Below are 22863 nucleotides of genomic sequence, written 5' to 3' on the forward strand. Positions count from 1 at the left end.
CCCTCTGCTCGCCTCTGGATAACCACACGACCTGCAGCAGCCAATCAGATCCCCCCTAAATGTGTTGGCATGGTGACAGAGGTCAGAGGTACGAATTCATTTGTTTGTCTCTAAAAACATCAATAAGGCAGAAACAGACCTGAGCTGACCAAGTAGAGCTCTGGTTGTTTCCATGTAGTAGCTCTGCTGTATGACTAAAGTCAGAGCTCCAATAAATGAAAGGTTGTTTGGTTTAATAATGTCTAACTTTACTTCACCGCATGTAACAGCAAACAACATTAAAACAGAGGACAGAGGTTACAGAGCTTTAGATGAGATGTGAGGATGGTTCATTGCAGATGACAAGAAATCTAGAAAAACATCTAACATGTTTGGACTCAGAAATAGTCATACATGACATGCTTTAAGGCCTTATGATACATTTAGACCTTCACTCTTCATGGTTTAAATTTTAAACCAGAGTTTTTAGAAATGTATTCACATTTTATTAAGTAAAGTGATATGTCTCTAGCCTCAGCTCTGCAGTACAAGTAAAGTCTGAGCTCTAATGAATGAACATCTCTTTGGTTTAATATTTCTAACTTATTTCACTGGATCTAACAGCAGATACCTGATATTTATGCCCTGGACTTACTTTTAATGTTTTTAATTAATTAATTACAATTACAATTTTTAATTAAGTTCATCAAATTAAAAGAGAAGCCAAAGTTTCAGAGCTTTAGGTAACGTTGGAGGACAAACTGAATTATTCAGATTTCTAAAAAAATGTATTACAACATGAACTTTATCTTTATTTTTGTCTACAGACTTGACAAGATTTAAATTTTTTATTTACTTTTGAAAAAAAGATTTAAGTAGCCAATACTCTATTCTTCAATGTATCACTCCAAGATTACAGATCCTGCGTCCATTTTATATCAGCATAACACTTCAGGGTTTTATTTTTTAATAGTATTTGTTTCCAAAAATGGTCTCTACTTTTATTGTGGAAAAATACCTGCTGGAAGTCAATGGACCATTTTTCAAAAAACCTTAACAAATATCTGCTTTTTTAAATTCAGATGCTCTTCATAAGTGTCATCTTAAACTTAAGTCTAAGCTGAAGAAGAAGTTCCAGTGTGTGTTTGAGGGCATCGCTAAAGCAGGAAACCCAACCCTCCTGAATCAGATCTACACAGAGCTCTACATCACAGAGGGAGGGACTGCAGAGGTCAATGATGAACATGAGGTCAGACAGATTGAAACAGCATCCAGGAAACCAGACAGACCAGAAACAACCATCAGACAAGAAGACATCTTTAAAGACTCACCTGGAAGAGATGAACCAATCAGAACAGTGCTGACAAAGGGAGTGGCTGGCATTGGGAAAACAGTCTTAACACAGAAATACAGCCTGGACTGGGCTGAAGACAAAGCCAACCAGGACACCCAGTTCATATTTCCATTCACTTTCAGAGAGCTGAATGTGCTGCAAGAGGAAAAGTTCAGCTTGGTGGGACTTGTTCATCACTTCTTTACTGAAACCAAAGAAGCAGGAATCTGCAGCTTTGAAGACTTCCAGGTTGTGTTCATCTTTGATGGTCTGGATGAGTGTCGACTTCCTCTGGACTTCCACAAAACTGTGACTGATGTTACGATGCCCACCACAGTTGATGTACTTCTCACAAGCCTGATCAGGGGGAATCTTCTTCCCTCTGCTCACGTCTGGATAACCACACGACCTGCAGCAGCCAATCAGATCCCTCCTGACTGTGTTGGCATGGTGACAGAGGTCAGAGGGTTCACTGACCCACAGAAGGAGGAGTACTTCAGGAAGAGATTCAGAGATGAGGAGCAGGCCAGCAGGATCATCTCCCACATCAAGACATCACGAAGCCTCCACATCATGTGTCACATCCCAGTCTTCTGCTGGATCACTGCTACAGTTCTGGAGGATGTGCTGGAAACCAGAGAGGGAGGAGAGCTGCCCAAGACCCTGACTGAGATGTACATCCACTTCCTGGTGGTTCAGGCCATAGTGAAGAAGGTCAAGTATGATGGAGGAGCTGAGACAGATCCACACTGGAGTCCAGAGAGCAGGAAGATGATGGAGTCTCTGGGAAAACTGGCTTTTGATCAGCTGCAGAAAGGAAACCTGATCTTCTATGAATCAGACCTGACAGAGTGTGGCATCGATATCACAGCAGCCTCAGTGTACTCAGGAGTGTTCACACAGATCTTTAAAGAGGAGAGAGGACTGTACCAGGACAAGGTGTTCTGCTTCATCCATCTGAGTGTTCAGGAGTTTCTGGCTGCTCTTCATGTCCATCTGACCTTCATCAACTCTGGACTCAATCTGATGAAAAAACAACAAGCAAAATTATGGTCTAAATTATTTAAAAATAAAAAGAGTTTAAAATCTCTCCACCAGAGTGCTGTGAACAAGGCCTTGCAGAGTCCAAATGGACACCTGGACTTGTTCCTCCGCTTCCTCCTGGGTCTTTCACTGCAGACCAATCAGACTCTCTTACGAGGTCTGATGACACAAACAGGAAGTAGCTCACAGACCAATCAGGAAACAGTCCAGTACATCAAGGAGAAGCTCAGTGAGAATCTGTCTGCAGAGAAAAGCATCAATCTGTTCCACTGTCTGAATGAACTGAATGATCGTTCTCTAGTGGAGGAGATCCAACAGTCCCTGAGTTCAGGAAGTCTCTCCACAGATAAACTGTCTCCTGCTCAGTGGTCAGCTCTGGTCTTCATCTTACTGTCATCAGAGAAAGATCTGGATGTGTTTGACCTGAAGAAATACTCTGCTTCAGAGGAGGCTCTTCTGAGGCTGCTGCCAGTGGTCAAAGCCTCCAACAAAGCTCTGTAAGTACATATGTGATCATAGCTTTAGTTTTTAAATGTTTATTCTAGTTAACACAGATCAGGTGGAACAACTCAAATAAAATATCAAAAATATTAAGTGGTCATCGGTACTCAGTTTGTTCAATACTGAATACAATGGAGCACAAATTGTCCACGTTTCTGAAATATTTCTGGGTGTAACTGTCACCAAAGTGCAATTTAGACCTGGCCTGTGGTTGTTATCTAAGTGATAATCATCAATTCTACTAAAACAAATACAAAATAAAGAAGTTTGACACATTCTGTTGATATCAAAAGCACACTGAACAATTCAGTGTTGTTTTACTGCTGTTCTCTCTTCACTTCTTCTCCTCTGATTCTCTCCACATGTTGCTCTGCATCAGTGCTGAGTTTCCTGACAAAACAAGATGAAATATTGCTAAATATAATAGTATCTCATTACACTTCAACAGAAGTGTTTTATTTTTGTAATTGTTTATCTGTTATTTTTCAGACTGAGTCACTGTGACCTGTCAGAGAGAAGCTGTGAAGCTCTGGCCTCAGGTCTCAGCTCTCAGACCTCTAATCTGAGACAGCTGGACCTGAGTAACATCAACCTGAAGGATTCAGGCGTGAAGCTTCTGTCTGAAGGACTGAAGAGTCCACACTGTACACTGGAAACTCTCAGGTGAGATCAAGCATTTTTCTTTCATCAACTGACAGAATTAGCAGATTAATAATAAGGCAGTCCTCTAATAAGAGGAGAAGTGGAGGTGCTTTGAAGGGCAACGTACTCTTATGTTAACAAGACAGGAAGTAGTTCCTGGGAACTGCTTCCTTTGTTATTGTCTAAGTAGAAACCTGATGGTGAAACAGTGATGAGTTTGCAGAGGTGGATCCACAGCACACAACAATGCACTTGCGTGCTGAAAGCAGACTTCTCACAGATTCTGAGGCTGCAGGTTTCATCACTGTCCAACCAAAATTCACTGAACCAGCAGTAAATGAACGTCCAAAACTACGCTTCATGTTTAAAAAACAGATGATCAGGGGGATTTGTGTTTACATCTTTTTTGTGTGATCTGTTCACCTGCTGTTTCAGCTGTTTGGTGGTTGTTGAGATGGTTTTGTGAACTTTTAGCTGAGATTCTGACGTTTCTGTAGATACCACACATGTCTAATTACTTTGTACAGCATGAATGGCCATAACGAGGTTTTTAACAGTAAGAAAAGTTGTAAAACTTCAGAAAATATAATTAAAAGTCCAAAACCTTCCACGTCTGGTGGCTTGTGGTAAGGAGCAGATCAAACGAGTAAAGAATTACGTTATAATTATAAATGGCTTCAACAGCACATTCAGGTCTGTGAGACTCATTCAGACACTGAGCCGTGGCTCTGTGCTACATGCACATATTTCTGCATCTCTGCCATTCAGACACACTTTATATATAGTTTATTTTATGTAGTATTCAATACTGAACTGTACATTTAGTCTTTTTAAAGGCAGCAAGTTTTATTCAGTGTTTTCATAAAAGCCTTATTTCTATCCATTTACTGCTATTAGGAAGAACACGTGAGGTTTAAGACCTGGACCAGTTTGAAACCTTTTGTCCTCCACAGTGGAAAATGGGTGGAAATAAAAATGGGTCTCACTTTAGCCAGCTCCTAATTTTATCAGTTCTACTCTCAGCGTCTCCTGTATATCTCCTGTATAAATGTTGCACTCAGCTTTGTGGTCTCCAATATCACTGAAATGCAGCCAGATGCTGCTCATTTTGCCTTTTCACTCTTTCCTGACACGCTTGCATTTCAGTACAGCTCCCATTTCTCTGTGTACTGGTCTCTACCACTACCCTTGCTGTCTATGGGACATGTCTTCTTTCACATAATGGTATGATCCCAGTCTGTCTCTTAAAGTGTTTGGCCACATGGTTTGCTCATCAGAATAACATCTCAGCCGTGCTCACATTGATTATCAGCAAGCCTGAAAATTCATCAATATTTGACATATGAAATTATCTCAAGGGCTGGATTTGGCCCACGGGCCATATGTTTGACACCCCTGGTTTACACAGTTTGGTATTCAATGTACAAGTGAGCTAGCTCTCAGCTAACTAGCAGACAAGCTAACGGCTGCGACTGCGTCTTTCTAACAAGAGCGTCAGACACTCAGACTGGTTTCCTTTGTGGATGATGATGTGTTCTCACACTGATCCTTCATGCTGATGCTGCCATCCACCCACTGCTCCTGGATTCATCATCTCCATCAGCCCTCACAATACTCCACCTTCATCAGCTTCATGTTCAGCAGCCTGGATGGACAGTAATTCTTTCCATGGGTTATGGTGGGACATTGAGAGCTGAAGTCAAACAGCAGTGAGAATGAAAGACTGATTCATTTCTATTTAGTCTTGTGATGTGCAGCTTTGTTCAGAGCATTAAGGCCCAGCAAAGATTACTGAGGTCACAGAGTCCTGATGAAACCTGTGTGCTTATAGAAACTGAGACCAGATGAACCAGAATAGAAGGACATTAAAATGAAGTGTCAGCTACACAAAGACAAAGCTATTCAGTTGTTGCTGTGAGTTATTTAAATGGAGGATGGAGTCAGACTTTAAGCTGCTGGACTCAGTCACTATATCCTGTTGTCCTCATAGAACCTGGACACACAGACTCACCTGTGACACAGTGACACACAGTGTGGGCTACACACACATTAGAAAGTGGATCAGTCACACTTGTGCAATCATTTGTTGTGCTGGGAAACCATGAACACTTTGAATCACATTAATGGCTTTGTTACAGCAACATTCAATCATGAGTTCAAAAGTAGTGCATTGTGTACTTATTTTAATAGTACTGCAGTATGAGAAGTGCAACATTCAGTGTGCAGAAACAGATCAGGTGCTTTCTAACAGCAGTGTTCCCTTTAACACAGCAGCAGTTCAAATATTTCTGTCAGTCTGAGCTGAAACATGAATCTAATCAAATATCAAATCAAAGTTCTTTGCCTCTGCCAGGACGTTAACATTTGATCTAGTTTTTTACAAAGTTCCCTCAGCGTCCAGAGCCACCAACATACCTTTGATCAACAGCAAGTGAACATTTATAAATGTGTGTTTGCAGAACAGGAAGCAGCAGAACTATTGTTCTGTTATCAGGCAGCAGCACAAACGCTCATCAGCTCATTTACTGTGCAGGACTTTGAGTGTGTGAAGTGTGTGTTTGTGCTGGATTTCCTTTGGAGAATCTCAGTCAGAAACCAGACAAAGAAAAACTCTTTCAACAGTCCAGGTTGAGTTGACAACATGAACTGCATTTATCTTCCTCTGACTGACATGTTCTTCCTCCTCTGCACCGAGCCAGCTGCTAAGACTCACAAGCTCATTGACATTTTCTGATGATAAAGAAACTCTCTTCTTCTGCACAATATGAGCAGCAACAGAGAAGAAGCTTTCACAGGTACAGATGTTGCAGCTGTGGCCAAGTACATGTGCTGCATGTTGGAGCAGCACTCTAATGGACAGGCCTCTGTACTGATGGTGGGCTCTGCTCTGTATCCACCACACTGTTCTCAGCTGAGTCTTCCTCCTGTTCACAATCACACTCTGATCAAGCATGTTCACGTTGTAACGCCGTGGCTTTCGTAGTCTCTCCTTTTTCTACAGCTCATGTGTTCTTCTTGTGATGCTGCGTCTTGAGGCTCATACATGCCGTCATTTGTTGATCCTAAGAACGTTCCTCAGACCGACTTCTTCAACAACAGATAACTTTAGTTGTATCAACACTGCCTCCTGGAACAGTTTAAAATGAACATGTCAAAGATCTGTACCTGTCTCCATGTTTCTGTCCCCGCCCCTTTCTTTCTGTCCTGGGTCATGTGAGCGCTGCAGTAGTATTAGGCCCACCCTCAATGCTCCCATTGGCTGAGACGCATAATGACGCCCATTTCAAGCCAGCACTGATCAACATCCCTCCTGTGACCCATGGCTGTTATATTCAGAGCCAGTGAGCACTTTCACAATAATCATGATTTTAAAAACTGTGATTAAAATAATTGCTGACGTTAATCAGTTAATGAGTTAACGAGATTATAACAGGTTAAGTTGCCCTAATAATTAGACTTTGGTGACAAACTGATGTGATCTCCATGTTTCCTTTGTTGGACTGTGGGCGAGTGTCAGAACTGAATGTACTGAGTAACATGTAGAGTTTAAACATGTGTCAGTTCCAGTTTTAGAGCTCTAAAGTGCAGCTATCATGTTAGGAATATGTTAGGAATAGACAGGAACACTGAGCACACTGAGGTCAAATCTTTATTTTACCACTCGCTGCATTCTTGATGTTCATGAATTCAGCAGCTTCATGATTGTCTGCAGCATTAATCTCATATTTCCATTAAAGTGTTGAATTTGACTGTTTGATGTTCTTTATGATCTCTGGCACCAGTTCATCTGTAGGCTGAGCTCAGTCCATCCAGTTAGTGAAATGATGTTTAAAGGTCTCCTTGTTCTGTGAGCGTGCACAGATCCTGAAGCAGAAAGCCTGGGTTACAGAGAAATGATCATCACTGTGATGATGCTCATCGTCTCTGACTGGGATTTGAGGTTTTGTCAAAGCAGCAAAGAAAGCCTGGCTATGTTGGACTGGGTGTGGCAGCAGCTCCCAGTTTGAGTTCAGGAGACAGACGCCCTCTCTACTTTGAAGATCAGCTTCAAACTTTCCTTTTTGATAAAGCTTATAGTTCGAGCTGGATCAGGTGACCCTGAACCATCCCTTAGTTATGCTGCTATAGGCTCAGGCTGTTGGTGGACTTCCCATGATGCTCTGCTTTCTTCTCCCCTCTTTTCACTCCTGATGCTTTTATATGTCACTACTGCATGTCCTTAACTTTTGTCTCTCTGTTTTGTTCTTGTCTCTCTGAGCTCATCTCTTCTCTTTCCCCTCACCCTGCAACCAGTCATGGTAGATGCTCCTCCTGGAGCCTGTTTTCACTGGGAGGATCTTTGTGTCAAAGGGAGTTCTTCTTCCCACCATCACCAAGTGCTGCTCACAGTGGAGGCTGTTACCTTACACTGTTAAACAGCTTCAGATGACTGTTGTTGTCTGTTGGGTATTGTCACTTATAAATAAAGTTACGATGGATGGATAGATGTTATTGTGACAAAGAGAAAACGGTTGTTGACAGATTGATTGTTGTTTTGTGTGTCTGCAGTCTGTCAGGCTGTCTGATCACAGAGGAAGGCTGTACTTCTCTGGCCTCAGCTCTGAGCTCCAACCCCTCCCATCTGAGAGAGCTGGACCTGAGCTACAATCATCCAGGTCCCTCAGGAATGAAGCTGCTGTCGGCTGGACTGAAGGATCCAGGCTGGAGACTGGACACTCTCAGGTATGGAGAGAAAATCTGATAGACGAGGAAGAGCTGGAAACATTTCCTGTGTCTTTCACTCACTTCCTGTTTGTTTCCTGCAGATGAGACATGAACAATCACACATGCAGGAATATTTTCAGGGACAGACACACTAGTCTAGCTGGATAGTTCATGGATATTTATGTAGGGGTCTCCAAGGAGTCTGTTTGCAGGAACATTTAGGTCACAGGTGTACCTGATATAGATACCAGTGTACCTAATAAAGTGTCAGCTAACATTTGGAAATGCAAGCTTAAATAATGACAAACTGTACATTCACAGCTGAATTCACAATAAATTTGTTCTCAAGTGCACATTTTTCTGTTATTGTTGTCAAACAACAGAATGAGAATGAAATATTGAATCTAACAGGGCCCATAAACAGCATTAGCTTAGCAGCATTAGCTTATCAGAGTTTCCATCATGGTCACACAGATCCTTAGCAGAGAAAAGTGGCCTACTTAGCAATAGCTGCTCAAGTTGTATAAAGAAAGGGAAAACAGTATTAGCATTAGCTGCTAATGGCAGCTTACTTATCATAAACTCTTCACATCTTTATAATGCAAGGGAAAGGAGTCACTCATGGAAGCCTATTTAGCATTAACGTCTCACATCATTATAACACAAGAGAAAAGGGTATTAGCATAAGCTACTAATGCTTATTCACCTCAAATTAGCTTTAGCTGCTAATGGTAGCCTACTTAGCATTAACTCCTCACTAATATAATGCTAATTCACATCAAATTAGCATTAGCTGCTTATATTGTTATAAGGAAAGAGAAAACGGTATTAGCATTAGCTACTAATAGTTATTCAGCCCTAATTAGAATAAGCCTCTAAAAATAGCCTACTTAGCATTAACTCCTCACATCGTTGTTACCCAATGGAAAAGAGTATTAGTATTAGCTACTATCATTTTTAATAAGTAGGAGAAAACAGTGTTAGCATTATTGAATAATGCTAATTCACACTAAATTAGAATTAGCTATTTACAAGAGCATACTTAGAATTAGCCGCTCACATTGTTAAAAAGTAAGGGAAAACAGTATTAGTATTAGCATTAGCACATAATGCTAATTCACGTCAAAGTAGCATTAGTTAATAATGGCAGCCTACTTAGCATTAACTTTTCACTAATATAATGCTAATTCACATCAAATTAGCATTAGCTGCTCACATTGTTAAAAGGGAAGGGAAAACAATATTAGCATTAGCTGCTAATAATTATTCACCTAATTAGAGTTAGCCCCTAATGGAAGCCTAGTTAGCATTAACTCCTGACATAGTTATAATGCAGGGGAAAAGGGTTACCATTATCGGATAATGCTAATTTACATCAAATTAACAATAGTTAATAATGGTAGACTTCGTATCATTAGCTGCTGTCGTTCTTACAAAGCAAAGGAAAACAATATGAGCATTAACTGCTAATCCCTGAAGACCAACACAGAGAGACTGAGGGAGGAGCTTCTTCCCGCAGGCGATACGGTCTCTCAATCACACCACCACACAGTACTGACCCACACACACACTGGACATTCTGGACATTGTTTTCACTTCATCACTTAAATCACTTTAAGTATATTTGCACTGCACAAGACACTTACAAATGTTGATTGCACAACATGGACATTATATTCTTCATTTCCATTTTATACTTGTACAGCTGCTGTTATTGTGTGTATATATATTTATATTTCTTCATACATTCTTATATACTTCTATACTGTGTATTGTGTATTTTGTTGTACAGTTATTTTATTTTCAACTTTAATTTATATATTTTTATTTATCTTATTCCTTCCTAGTTAAATTTACCCTTTCATATTTATTCCTATCTTATTCATAGCCTTTTCATTTTTCTTTAGGTCACGAGCAGTTGTGTAAGCATTTCACTGCATATCGTACTGTGTATGACTGTGTATGTGACAAATAAAAATTTGAATTTGAATTTGAATTTTTAATGCTTTTTCATCTAAAATTAGCATTAGCCACTAATGTCAGCCTACTTAGCATTAACTCCTCACTAATATAATGCTAATTCACGTCAAATTAGCATTAGCTACTAATAATTATTCACCCCTAATTAGAATTAGCCGCTAATGGCAGTATACTTAGCATTAACTCCTCACATTGTTATAATGTAAGGGAAAAGAATTAGCATTATCTAATAATGTTGACCTTGGCCCACTGGAAAAGTTCAGAACTAAAGATTTAGGAGTGTTTCTCGATAGCTCTTTCTCATTTGAGAAACAAATAAATTCTGTTATTAAAACCAGCTGTAAGGTTTATATTGTTGATTGATGCTTAGAAATATTTACTCATATATGCTTAGAGTTGTATAATCGATTGCATAATGATAGAGGTTTGATCCTGAGTAGTCTGTAAAGACTCTGTGTGCCTTCCAGAGTGCTCTGGCATGCACACACCACTTGGGGCCGTGAGAGAGGTCGTACCCTCTCTTACTGATTTATGGTGTAGGACAGGGGTCTCAAACTCAATTTAGCTGGGGGCCGCTGCAGGCAGAGTCTGGGTGAGGCTGGGCCGCATTAGGTTTTCCACAAGAAAGGCATGGTTAAAAAATTCCAATCTTCTCAAATCTCTTTATTTTTATTTTTTAACACAAAATATGAAAAATAAATAAACAAATTAAGAATTAATAAGAAAATAAATCAATCTGTAATACATAAATAAAACAATAATAAGATATTTTTAGTCAGTGAACTTGTGTGTATCTTTCAGTCTTCTATATCTGCTGTATTTAGATTGAAATGTCTGTATTAACAGTTCTATAACCTTCTTCTGAACATGAATGGAACACTGTAGAAAATGAACTGTTCTTCTGAACATGGCTTCTCTTGCCTACTCCTTGCTGCTAGAGACCTGGCAGCGTTTCCTCTCGCATAGCTGAGCCAGATTTGGCCTGAGGGAGGAAGCAGTTGCGACCCTCAGTATGTCTTGAAGATGATCATCCGTAAGTCTGGACCTGTACTTGGACTTATTGAAGTTCAAAGTGGAGAAGAGCTTTTGGCACAAGTATGTGCTACCAAAAAGGCACATGGTCCGCTTGAACATTCGGGAAAGCCGAGGGAAACTAGGGCTCAAGTCTCTCAAAAATTGTCCAAGCTTGTCTGCTTTTCCACTCACCTCCCTGAACTTTGCTTTGAGTTCAGAGTTGCACTGCAGCTCAATGAGCTCCATTTGAAGCACAGAAGGGGCATCTTGCACATCAAAGGAGAAGGGGTCCGCAAAAATGTGAAAGGTGGCTCTGTGTGTCTTGAAGTCAGCAAATCTGTGATCAAATTCCTCCTGTAGCCTCAAAATGACATCAACATACTCGTCAGCACTGAATGGTGTGCCTGCATCCACGAGTGCCTTGCATGCTGGGAAATGGCAAAGGTTTGTCTGAGAGAGCTGAGCTTTCCAGAGCGCCAGTTTTGTGGAGAATGCTCTCACGTTGTCATTGGCAGCACTGACAAGTTGCCCCTGGCCTTGTAACGTCTTGTTCAGTACATTAAGCTCATGTGTCATATCAACAAGAAAAGCTGAGTCCATGAGCCATTTGGGATCAGTTAGCACAGGAACACTAACTCCATCCTTCTCCATGAAGGCTTCACTTCTGCTCTCAACTCAAAAAGTCTCTTTAATACATTTCCCCTGCTGAGCCAACGTACCTCAGTGAAGTCGAGCACATCCCCATATTCTGACTCCATTTCCTCTAAAAAAGCACAGAACCTTCGGTGCTTTAAGCCCCTGGATCTGATTTGGTTGATGCATTTCACAACAATAGACATCACATTGTCAAACTTCAGGCATTTGCTGCAAAGGACCTGCTGATGGATGATGCAGTGCAGAGCAATGGCCTCCTCCACGCCTTCCTCTTCCAGTTTGTTTTGTGCCACCAGTCCATGTTTCCTCCCTGTCATTGATGGCGCTCCATCTGTTGTTATTCCAACAAACCTCTTCCATGGCAAACCAACATTCTCAATGGCATCACACAGCTTGTAAATATCTGCTGAGCGGTGGTCTGGCCATGCATTGGAATTACTGTGAGCAGCTCCTCCATCACTTCAAAACGGAGTGCAAACGGAGTGATGCAAATAAAAACATGGAGCCACAAATTACGGTGCGACCCTATAATTAGTCCGGGTTACCGGGGACTGTTGTTGCCGATGAACAGGTGTCGCTATGTGACTGCAGACTAAATTGGGCTGCATTGAGTTCATGACTTTTCTTTTATCCCGCCGCCTACGCATCACTGTGAGAGTTAATATGAGATCTCTCTCTGTGGAAAAATAACTTTAAATCCCACTGACGTGTGTATAAATCTATATACGTATAATGTCCCGCTGGGCAGCAACTTAAAAAAACAACTTTTTTTGAAGTGTTGTGAACGCAGCGCGCTGGGGCGAATGTCGGCGTTTGCCCAATAGAAAGGAGGAAGCCAGCCAGGCACAGGAAAGAAAGAAACACTCCAGGGCAACGCTGCTGGAACTTTGACTCATTGAGAAATGTTTCCCTGCCTCCCTCTTCCCGCTCCTCCACAACCACCCACACATGCAGGGCCTTGGAGTGGGGGTATGTCACCAGGGTGCAGAGGAGGCTACCCCCCCCCCCTGTCCCCTTCTGGCTGCCTCTGCCTCAATTTTATCCCACATCTTAGACATTCACATTATTCACACTCTCATTACACATACATATAGGATCTTGGGGGTGGGCACAATCACGGAGTCCAAATCACCATCAGGGTGTACACCTCACCCCTGACGTCGTTGCCCACCTCTCAATTTTAAATACACTTAGTCATTGAGGGTTAGCAGGAGGGACTATGCGCTTACCTGCTGCTCCTTGGCAGGTAGCTCCATGCCCTCCTGGGTTTTAATTGCACCTTAGAACACATATGCACCAACACTACAATGAGCGGGTGGAGGGAGGTTTGGAGTCTTCTCCCACCCCCATTCTCTGCGGCCTGCTGGAGCGGGAGGGCTAGTAGGAGGAGTTGGCCGTCCGACTGCGGTCTGGGGTGTGGGGCCTCCCTGCTGCTGCGGAGTCGGGGTGGTCTGCCTCTCCCCACCGCAGGGAAAAGGGTAACACCACCTGGGTCTGGGTGCAATTCCCCCCTCCAGGGGCAAGGGTACCTAGACCCGGATTGTAGAGTACGCTTGGGGAGTGTGATTGTGTGTACAGCGTCTCTTTATGTCTGTCTCCACGTTGGTTGAGTGTGGAGTGAGTGCATATGAGAGCATGAGGGTGGGAATGGATGTTTGTGTCTGTGTGTGCCTGTATGTCTGTGTCTATATGTCAGGTTGGGTATCAGACGCCACCTCTCTGGGGACACCTCAGGCCCTCCAAGGTTTGGAGGCCTATCTCCACCCACCACCACTTCCCCTGCCAGTGGCGGACTCCCTCAGGTGTCGGTGCGTTGGTGGTTCTTTGTGTCTGGGGGTGGGCGTCTGGGTGCACACCGGCTCACTCCTTGGCGGCCGCTTGTCGGGGCCTGGGGCCTGGGGCTCGCTCGGGCCCCCTTTGGAGGTGGGGTGCCCCCGGCCTCTCGGCCTAGGGCTCGGTCACTCAGGCGCAGCTGGGGGCCGGCGGAGCTCACGGGCGCGTCACTGCAACCCCCCCTGGCTTCTGCTCCGCGGCTGCTGAGTGAGCCCTCATCTGGGACTCTCCTCAGCTCTTACTGGAACAGTGGCGCGGCTGCCCCTCTGTTGGTCTTCCATGGTCTTTTGTGTTCTGGGGACCTCTGGATGTCTGGAGTTTTGATCTCCTCCATACCCGCTTCACACCCTGGAGGACGGGGCTGAGGCCCCCCCACACTCCCTAGCAGATCATTACATGGAGAAACCTTTGGAATGCAAGCATGCTGATCCACACAGGTATGCACACATGGGTATTCACAGACGCGGACTAAAGCTTTCTTGGCTGCTGCCTCAAAGCACACTGTGCGCTGTCTATCTTGCGTGCTGCACAATATCGTTTATTATTTAGTAAATATTGATATCTATGACTAGCTAGTTTATTGTGATGGTGCTTTGTTTTCTCTATTATTATGTTGCTCTTTGTTGTTTGCTGTCTCCTCTGTTTGTTTGTTTGTTTGTTTGTTTTTTTTCTCCATACAGGTGACCCAGGAGTTTTTTTTTTTTTTTTTTTTTTTTTTTGTCTCTCTTCCCCCCCCTTCTCACCGTCTCTTCTCCCCTTTGGTTTTCTTTCTTTCTCTCCCCCTCTCTCTCTCATTTATTCCCCCTGTCCTATTTATTAAAAAAAAAAAAAAAAAAAAATGACAAAGGATGAACTGAAGCTCTGCCATCACGTAATGTCGCATACTGCTGTTTCTGATGTCATTTGGAAAAAAAAAAAAAAAAAAAAAAAAAAGAAGTCGAGCACATCCCCATATTCTGACTCCATTTCCTCTAAAAAAGCACAGAACCTTCGGTGCTTTAAGCCCCTGGATCTGATTTGGTTGATGCATTTCACAACAATAGACATCACATTGTCAAACTTCAGGCATTTGCTGCAAAGGACCTGCTGATGGATGATGCAGTGCAGAGCAATGGCCTCCTCCACGCCTTCCTCTTCCAGTTTGTTTTGTGCCACCAGTCCATGTTTCCTCCCTGTCATTGATGGCGCTCCATCTGTTGTTATTCCAACAAACCTCTTCCATGGCAAACCAACATTCTCAATGGCATCACACAGCTTGTAAATATCTGCTGAGCGGTGGTCTGGCCATGCATTGGAATTACTGTGAGCAGCTCCTCCATCACTTCAAAACTGTCATCAACACCACGGACATACATTGGGAGCTGGGCAGTGTCGGTGACGTCTGTGGTCTCATCAAGAGCGACTGAGTATACACTGAAACATTTGGCTTTCTCACACAGTTGGTCATAAATGTCACTTGACAGGTCAGAAATGCGATCTGCTGCGGTGTTGGCAGAAAGGCTGATGTTGCTAAACTGACCTTTCTTTCCCGGACAGACTATATTTGCAGCCTGCAATATGCACTTTTAGACAAATGCACCTTCTGTGAATGGCTTCCCTGCTTTAGCAATCATCTCACTAACCACGTGGCTCCGACTGCTGCATTATTCTCTTTGGTTGCTTTCTTGGAGAAATCTTGCTGCCTCAGTAGATCTGTTTTAAGACTGGCAACCCGGTTCGCTCTCTCGTCTCCCTGGTATTTTGCATCCAGCTCAGCATGTCTAGTTGTGTAATGACGTTTCAAATTGTATTCCTTGTGCAGCGCAACTTTCTCTGTGCAAATAAGACAGGTCGGGGTGCCCCTGTGCTCAACAAAGAAATATTGCATTTCCCACTTTTCCTGAAATTGTCGGTGCTCATCACCAACCTTTCTCTTCACCGCAGGCTTTGAAAAAGACATGTTTGGGGCTATGTGACATTTATAATTCTACTTGGTGTCACTGTCGCATTGAAGTTTCAATCAAGCGTTTAGCCGACGGACGGGGAACGTCTCAACGCGTAGAGAACGTCATTTCTGCTTCTTTTTCTTGCAACCGTAGCACGGCGATCGGCAGATAAAAAGCCGGTAGCAGTCTCCTTTGTTTTTACGCTCGATGTTCATGTCTTTCATGACGACACGAACACCGTGGCGTTTGCAGATGGTAGAAAGTGCAGGGATAGCGAGCGCAAAAAAGGCGACTGCTCACGGCGCCGGGCTGTTGTTACAGGAGAAAGAAGCGGAAATGACACCGTGACATATAACAAATAACATCAGCTGTTTCTGATGTTAGTTGTTTTGACTGCTTTTACATTATATTGAAATATATGTAATGTTCATGTTTGCTGCAATGCAAACGCAGTGATGCAAATAAAAACATGGAGCCACAAATTACGGTGCGACCCTATAATTAGTCCGGGTTACCGGGGACTGTTGTTGCCGATGAACAGGTGTCGCTATGTGACTGCAGACTAAATTGGGCTGCATTGAGTTCATGACTTTTCTTTTATCCCGCCGCCTACGCATCACTGTGAGAGTTAATATGAGATCTCTCTCTGTGGAAAAATAACTTTAAATCCCACTGACGTGTGTATAAATCTATATACGTATAATGTCCCGCTGGGCAGCAACTTAAAAAAACAACTTTTTTTGAAGTGTTGTGAACGCAGCGCGCTGGGGCGAATGTCGGCGTTTGCCCAATAGAAAGGAGGAAGCCAGCCAGGCACAGGAAAGAAAGAAACACTCCAGGGCAACGCTGCTGGAACTTTGACTCATTGAGAAATGTTTCCCTGCTTGCATCAAGCCCGGCTGGTGTCCCCTGAGATCCATATCCCACCCTGATTGGTGGGTTAATTCAGCTCCGCCCACAACACTGTAAAGTGTCATACATTATCAAACTAACATTACATTTTCATATTAAGGTGGGGCCAAAAACTATCGTCCTGCGGGCCGCAATTGGCCCGCGGGCCACGAGTTTGAGACCCCTGGTGTAGGAGGACACCTACTCTGTGTCTGGTTAAGTATAAGAGCCCTTTGTTAGGGGGACCGCTGGACTCTTAGCACCAGCTTTGGGGTCACAGGGTCACATCTGGAACACACACGCATACACACACACACACGCACAGACACACACACACACACACACACACACACACACACACACACACACACACACACACACACACACACTATGCACAGACTGGTACTCTTTGTTCATACCTGTGTAAGCTGTCATATGTTAATGAACTTGTGCATATCAATCAATCAATCTTTATTTATAAAGCACTTTTCATACAGAGAAAATGTAGCACAAAGTGCTTTACATAGTTAAAAGCAGCCCACCCCACCCTCCAACTCACTCCCCACACTCTCAATACACATATATCCCCCCACCCACACACACATACACACACGCGAACACTTAAAGAGTAAAAATTGGGCTGGGCTCGCATGAGCCAAGTGAGGAAACACTATAACAGGGAGCCGTCTGCACCGGGAGCCGGTCACAGACCGCAGCCTCCAGGCTGGGCACACAGCAGGAGGGAGGCAAAGGAGCCCCCCAGCCAGGCTGAGAGGACCCCCAGAGACCCAGCAGCCACGGTAAATCACAGCCCCGGTGCAGAGAGCGCCCTCCGAGGAAACACTGGAGATATGACGCAATACGATATATATAGGGTAAAATGATAAAATAAATAAGAACAGGATACAATATAAATATAAATATAAATAGAATAAGAAGATTAAAAAATGAATAAGAATAAAATCAAACAAATATTAGGTAAATCCTAAATTAATAATAGAATAACAGGATAGAATAAATAAACATAAAATAAATAAACGCTAAGTAAAAGCTAAATTAAAAAGGTGGGTCTTGAGCCTGTTCTTAAAAACATGTACGTTCTCTGCGGCCCTGAGCTCCTCCGGCAGGCTGTTCCACAGACGAGGACCATACCACTGAAAAGCTGCCTCTCCGTGAGTATGTGTCCTGACTTTAGGGACAATCAAAAGGCCAGTACCAGAGGACCTCAGGGTCCGCGAGGGTTCGTATGGTAAAAGCAGATCTGAGAGATAAGAAGGCCCAAGACCATTAAGACATTTAAAAACCAATAAAAGAACTTTAAAATCGATCCTGAAACACACGGGGAGCCAGTGCAGCGATTCTAAAACCGGTGTAATGTGGGCCCGCCCTCTGGTCTTCGTCAGCACACGAGCTGCCGAGTTTTGCAAGAGTTGTAAAGTTCATGTAAGCTCAATAAAGAGCAGTGTTACGAGGGAGCAGACGAGAGCGACTGAGGTCAAGTGAAGGAACGGCGCTGTCACAGTTCTCTCCCTCATCAATTGTCTGGTTCCAGCGGTGGGTCTGTGCTAGACGACCCATCACCAGCTTTTTCCACTGGTTACCAGTACGTGGTAGAATCCACTTCCAGATCTGGTTGTCTTTAAATCTGTGAATGGATTGGCTCCATCTTATCTCTCTTTAACAAAAGAATCCAAGTGGAGCCCTCAGGTCTGCAGATAAGCAGCTTCTGACCAGAACTAGACGTAAAAACAGAGGTGAGCTTTATCGATGGCTGCAGCCAAACTCTGGAACAGTCGCCCTTCACATCAGGTCGTCACCAACACTGGACATTTTTAAAAGCCGGTTGGAAACACATTTGTACTCTGTAGCTTTCAATCCTGACCAGTCTTTATAGTCATTACTGTGTATGTTTCCTATTTTCTCTCTACTCTGTGCAGCACTTTGGCTCAAGCTGTTTTTAAATGTGCTGATAAATAAATGTAGATTTCTTTGAATAAAACAGTGGAGCCGAGCTTTGAGCTCAGTGTGTAACAGTGTGTGTGTGAGAGCCATGTAATGTCCATGTGTGCATGCTGACTGTGCTGCTCTGACCCCCCTCCTCCTTTCAGGGTGGAGCCTGCTGGAGTCCGATGGTTGAGACCAGGTCTGAGGAAGTGTAAGTGTGTTTTTAATGGGATTCATGAAAACAAAGCAGCACACATTCAACCATCTTCATCATGTCAGGAGTCATCATCAAAGTGTCAATCAATGAACAGATGATGGATCAATAACTGCAGCTGGATTGTGTTTGTTCTCTCCATCAGATTCCTGTCAACTCACAATCGACACAAACACAGTGAACGAATGGCTCCAACTGTGTGACAACAACAGGAAGGTGACACGTTTGGAGGAGGTTCAGTCATATCCTGATCATCCAGACAGATTTGATTACTGGGCTCAGCTGCTGTGTAGAGATGGTCTGACTGGTCGCTGTTACTGGGAGGTCGAGTGGAGAGGAAGCGTTGATATATCAGTGAGTTACAGAAGCATCAGAAGGAAAGGAGGCGGTTATGACTGTGAGTTTGGATTCAATGATCAGTCCTGGAGTCTGTTCTGCTCTGATGATGGTCCTCAGTTTGTCTGGCACAATAACAGATCAACATCCATCTCCTCCTCCTCCTCCTCCTCCTCTGTCTCTAACAGAGCAGCAGTGTATGTGGACTGTCCTGCTGGCACTCTGTCCTTCTACAGAGTCTCCTCTGACACTCTGATCCACCTCCACACCTTCAACACCACATTCACTCAAACTCTTTATCCTGGGTTTAGAGTCTGGTCTCCTGGTGACTCAGTGTCCCTGTGCTGAGTGGAGTGTAAAGAGTGTCTCCTGTTACAGAAACACTCTGACTGTTGAACAGATAGTTCAGTCTGTACATGTCTGTCTCTTTCACTCACAAACACGTTTTCAGATTCATGGATTCAATCAGTTGATGTTTGAAACTCTTCTAAATGATTCCTTGTAAACTTCTTCAGTCACAAACAAACAGGAAGTGATGTCACATGTGTTCCTGTCCACACAGCAGAATGAGTCTATTGCTGACAGTGATGTACAAACAGAGTGAGCATTTCTGAGGCCCAAAATAAACTGAGTAGTTCACTGAATGAACAATGGACTGTGAGCTCAGTTCCTTCATCATTAGTATGGATTATATATGTATATGTATTATATTAGTATCATATATATCAGGTGCTGCTGCTTTCAGTCATTGTGCAAATGTGCTGTTTGTAAGGTTGTAAAGCTGCAGTCAGCTGAGACTGAAGAAGTCACCTGATCAGTGAGCAAACGTTTCTGAAAACGTCCAGATGAACAGAATCAACCTTTTGGGATCAGCCAGCAATGCAGCATCATTGTTGTTCAGCTTCAGAGGTTTGCAGGAATGAACTGATGACCAGAAACAGCTGCAAAGTCCAAGAAAATACCAGCTGGAGTTCAGCTGCATTTGAAGAAGTCAAAGAAAAGTAAGGATGGCAAAGGGCGACGTTTTCTTCCAAAGAGCTGCAAACATGGTCGACGCCTCATTAGAAGAATCATCTGGACATTTGTGAGGAACTCTAACCAAGAAAGCAACGTCACACAGATCCAACAGACAGTTTCCATGACTGCAAGTGTTGAGTGGAAAAATGCTACATTGCATTATTGCATCCTCTCACCACAGGAGGCGCTGTTGGCACCACTGATTGCTGATCAGCTGTTCTCTGATGATCTGATTGATGCTGTGAATAACGGGACTCACTGAACTCTGTGACACAGTGAAGATTACAGAGTTTAACTTCAACATCTGACTGACGTCACACAGACAGAAGGATGAACCAGTGAGGCACAGAACACAGTTACTGGAGATACTGGATCAGCTCCATGTGAACCTCTGATGGAGAAGCTGCTGAGCCAGAGAAACATCAGGACATGACAGCAGCTGCACTTATCTAACAACATGTAGCAGAGCTGATCTATGTTAGAGGATCTATCACAGCAGCTGAAGCCAAAGTCCAACACTGGATACCAGCTGAGCCTGTGCTGAGTGTAGTGTTACAGGAAAAGGGCAGAAACACTGGTAGCTCCCAGTGATGCTGACTGGGGCACAGAGCTGAATGATGCAGCATCAGGACACTGTTTCAGTCTGACTGACAGAGAAACCTGTAGCTGTATCTACATGTGAGGCAGAGGCCACACAAGCAGCTTTCTATGTTTCACAGTGACTGAGATCTTCAGTGGGGGTGGACATGCTCCTGTACAGACCTCTGAGGAGAACCAAGGTGCAGTCAAAGAGTCCAGTCTGTCCTCACAGATGTGAACATGTGCTTTCATCAGGTCTGCTGTCAGCTAGCAGGCTCACATCAGAATCACTGTTCCTGAAAAACACAGTCTGTGTGACATCATCAGTCAGCTGATGGTCCCAGATCTGAATGGTTTCTGTCTCTACTGAGGAAGTCAGAGAATATCACTGAGGTGTGGATCAGGTCTGAGTGAGCTGTGGAGGGACAGCTTTAAACAGTCCACAGGTCTCACGTCCTGCTCAGTCTGGTAGCAGATACCTCGTATTGTTCCAGATGTGCTGACATCAGCAGCAGCACAGCTGTGTGATACCATGAATCTCAGTTATTGATCCAACACACAGTAAATACAAAGATCAGGATTTCTGAGAGTAATCATTATGAGTCTGAACACATGATCACTGAATGTTAGTCTCCACAATAATAAGCTAACACAAGCAAACACAGCTTTCAGCTCTTATTTTGAAACTGGCTTATTTAGAGAGCTGTGATGTGAGCGTGCCTGGCTCTGAGGCACTTGGGTCAGCCTCTGTTGTTTAGAAGTGTTACAGACTGTGAATGACACAGACCTGTCAGTTTCCATGTTTGTCTGTAACACAGCTCAGGGCTCCATGCTGAACGCATCCATCCAGTGTTATTGATCCAGGACTGATACCAGCATTGGGATCAATACTACAACACACAATCACATGTGTCCACGTGATGTGTTTGACCAGCTTTATTCATTAATGATCAATCAGCTTATTTACTGCATCTGAGTCCAGCTTCATTTAAATGATCCAACCATGAAAATGACATCAGTCCTACAGAAGCACTTCATGCTAACAGGAAGTCATTTATTAAGGTGGAATAACACAGAGACACAACCACTCACAGCTAACCTGACCCCACTAACTGCATGTGTTTGGACTGTGGGAGGAAGCCGGAGTACCGGAGAGGACGCACACAAACACGGGAGAACATGAAGCTCTGAAACAAAGATGGTGGATTTGACCTCAGGACCAGGCAGGGTTACGGGGGTCATGACCCCCAATAATAGATCCAGCTACACTGAAACTGTCAATTTCATTTACTTTTCCTGTTTTAAAGCTATCAGGCTGCTTTGTGGCTCACTCAATACTAAACTAAGAAACTTTCAGTGTGAATCATTTGCAGGAACACAGGCAGGATTTAAAGTGCAGAACTTTACAGTCTCTGTCTCAAAGTTGGTCTAAACATGCTAACAGCTCTTTGTTTTTTTCAGTTTTCACTGGTTTGATGTAATGAAAGAAATTTTAAAGAAGCAGACGATTGTTGTTATTTTAGTTCTATAGTTTCATAAATCGTGGTGTGGATCTAAGTCAACATTCAGAATAAATAAGATAATACAGCACTTTGATGGTTGCCTTTGTATTTTCCCAGCAGTGCTCAGGTTGGTTCTCGGCTACATTTACATACAGATGTTAATGTGTTCAGCAGCTGGACTCATCTGAGGAAGGAACATTGGAAAGGTGCTCAGTGCACAACTGCATCACTAATTTTATGTAAGACCCTGTGTTTTATTGTATTTATATATTTGTAACATTTGACTCAAACACTTTTGGGAAGGATGAAAATGTTTTCAGGAGGAAGTTTTTCCTTCTGTCCGACTGCAGTACACACAACACTGCGTCTCTCCCCATTATCACACTTCCTCAGGCTGGTGATGAGCGCCCCCTGGTGTCAGTGTTGATGATGTCATGCACAGTGAAACATAAACGGTGTCTGTTAATAAAAAATCATGTGTCCATTCTCATGTTTGCATCATGTTTCTGTAAAATCATCAGCTGTTTCTGAACCTTCTTCATTGTTTGACTCATTCCAACAGCTGTGAGCTGTGATGGAGTCAGAGCAGCTTCATCACTGATGTTCAGGTGAAGCTGAACTTAATAAACTGTAGAAATGATCAGGATTCAGGTTGGATGTGTAAAACACTTCTGTGTGAGGTCGCAGTGCTTCATATGTGTGTGTGGGCTGAAGCACACACGTGTGAGTCCTCAGAGGTTTCACACACATCACTGCACACACTTATAATCC

The 22863-nt window shown here is 43.3% G+C and overlaps 1 protein-coding gene and 1 pseudogene across 2 annotated transcripts in view; both read left to right on the forward strand.

Moving 5' to 3' along the window:
- Nucleotides 1-22863, forward strand: part of LOC308399140 (protein NLRC3-like) — a 125413-nt pseudogene that overhangs the window by 14358 nt on the left and 88192 nt on the right. The gene's annotated exons all lie outside the window — the stretch shown is intronic.
- On the forward strand, nucleotides 1501-22469 carry LOC308397528 (protein NLRC3-like). Its single transcript, XM_080883463.1, has 5 exons — nucleotides 1501-2853; nucleotides 3347-3520; nucleotides 8048-8221; nucleotides 18609-18655; nucleotides 18804-22469. The coding sequence occupies exons 1-5, from the start codon at nucleotides 1637-1639 to the stop codon at nucleotides 19340-19342; spliced, it is 2151 nt and encodes a 716-aa protein (XP_080739589.1). The 5' UTR covers nucleotides 1501-1636; the 3' UTR covers nucleotides 19343-22469.

This window comes from Rhamphochromis sp. 'chilingali', assembly GCF_963969265.1.
Source record: "Rhamphochromis sp. 'chilingali' genome assembly, chromosome: 1".
NCBI lineage: Eukaryota > Metazoa > Chordata > Actinopteri > Cichliformes > Cichlidae > Rhamphochromis > Rhamphochromis sp. 'chilingali'.

Bases quoted from the DNA above. Each gene is read 5' to 3' on its own strand.
- LOC308397528 (XM_080883463.1), top strand. From the start codon at position 1,637: ATGCCCACCACAGTTGATGTACTTCTCACAAGCCTGATCAGGGGGAAT. The intron at 3,521-8,047 runs GTGAGATCAAGC...GTGTGTCTGCAG, and splicing joins TGTACACTGGAAACTCTCAG to TCTGTCAGGCTGTCTGATCA. The intron at 8,222-18,608 runs GTATGGAGAGAA...TCCTCCTTTCAG, and splicing joins TGGAGACTGGACACTCTCAG to GGTGGAGCCTGCTGGAGTCC.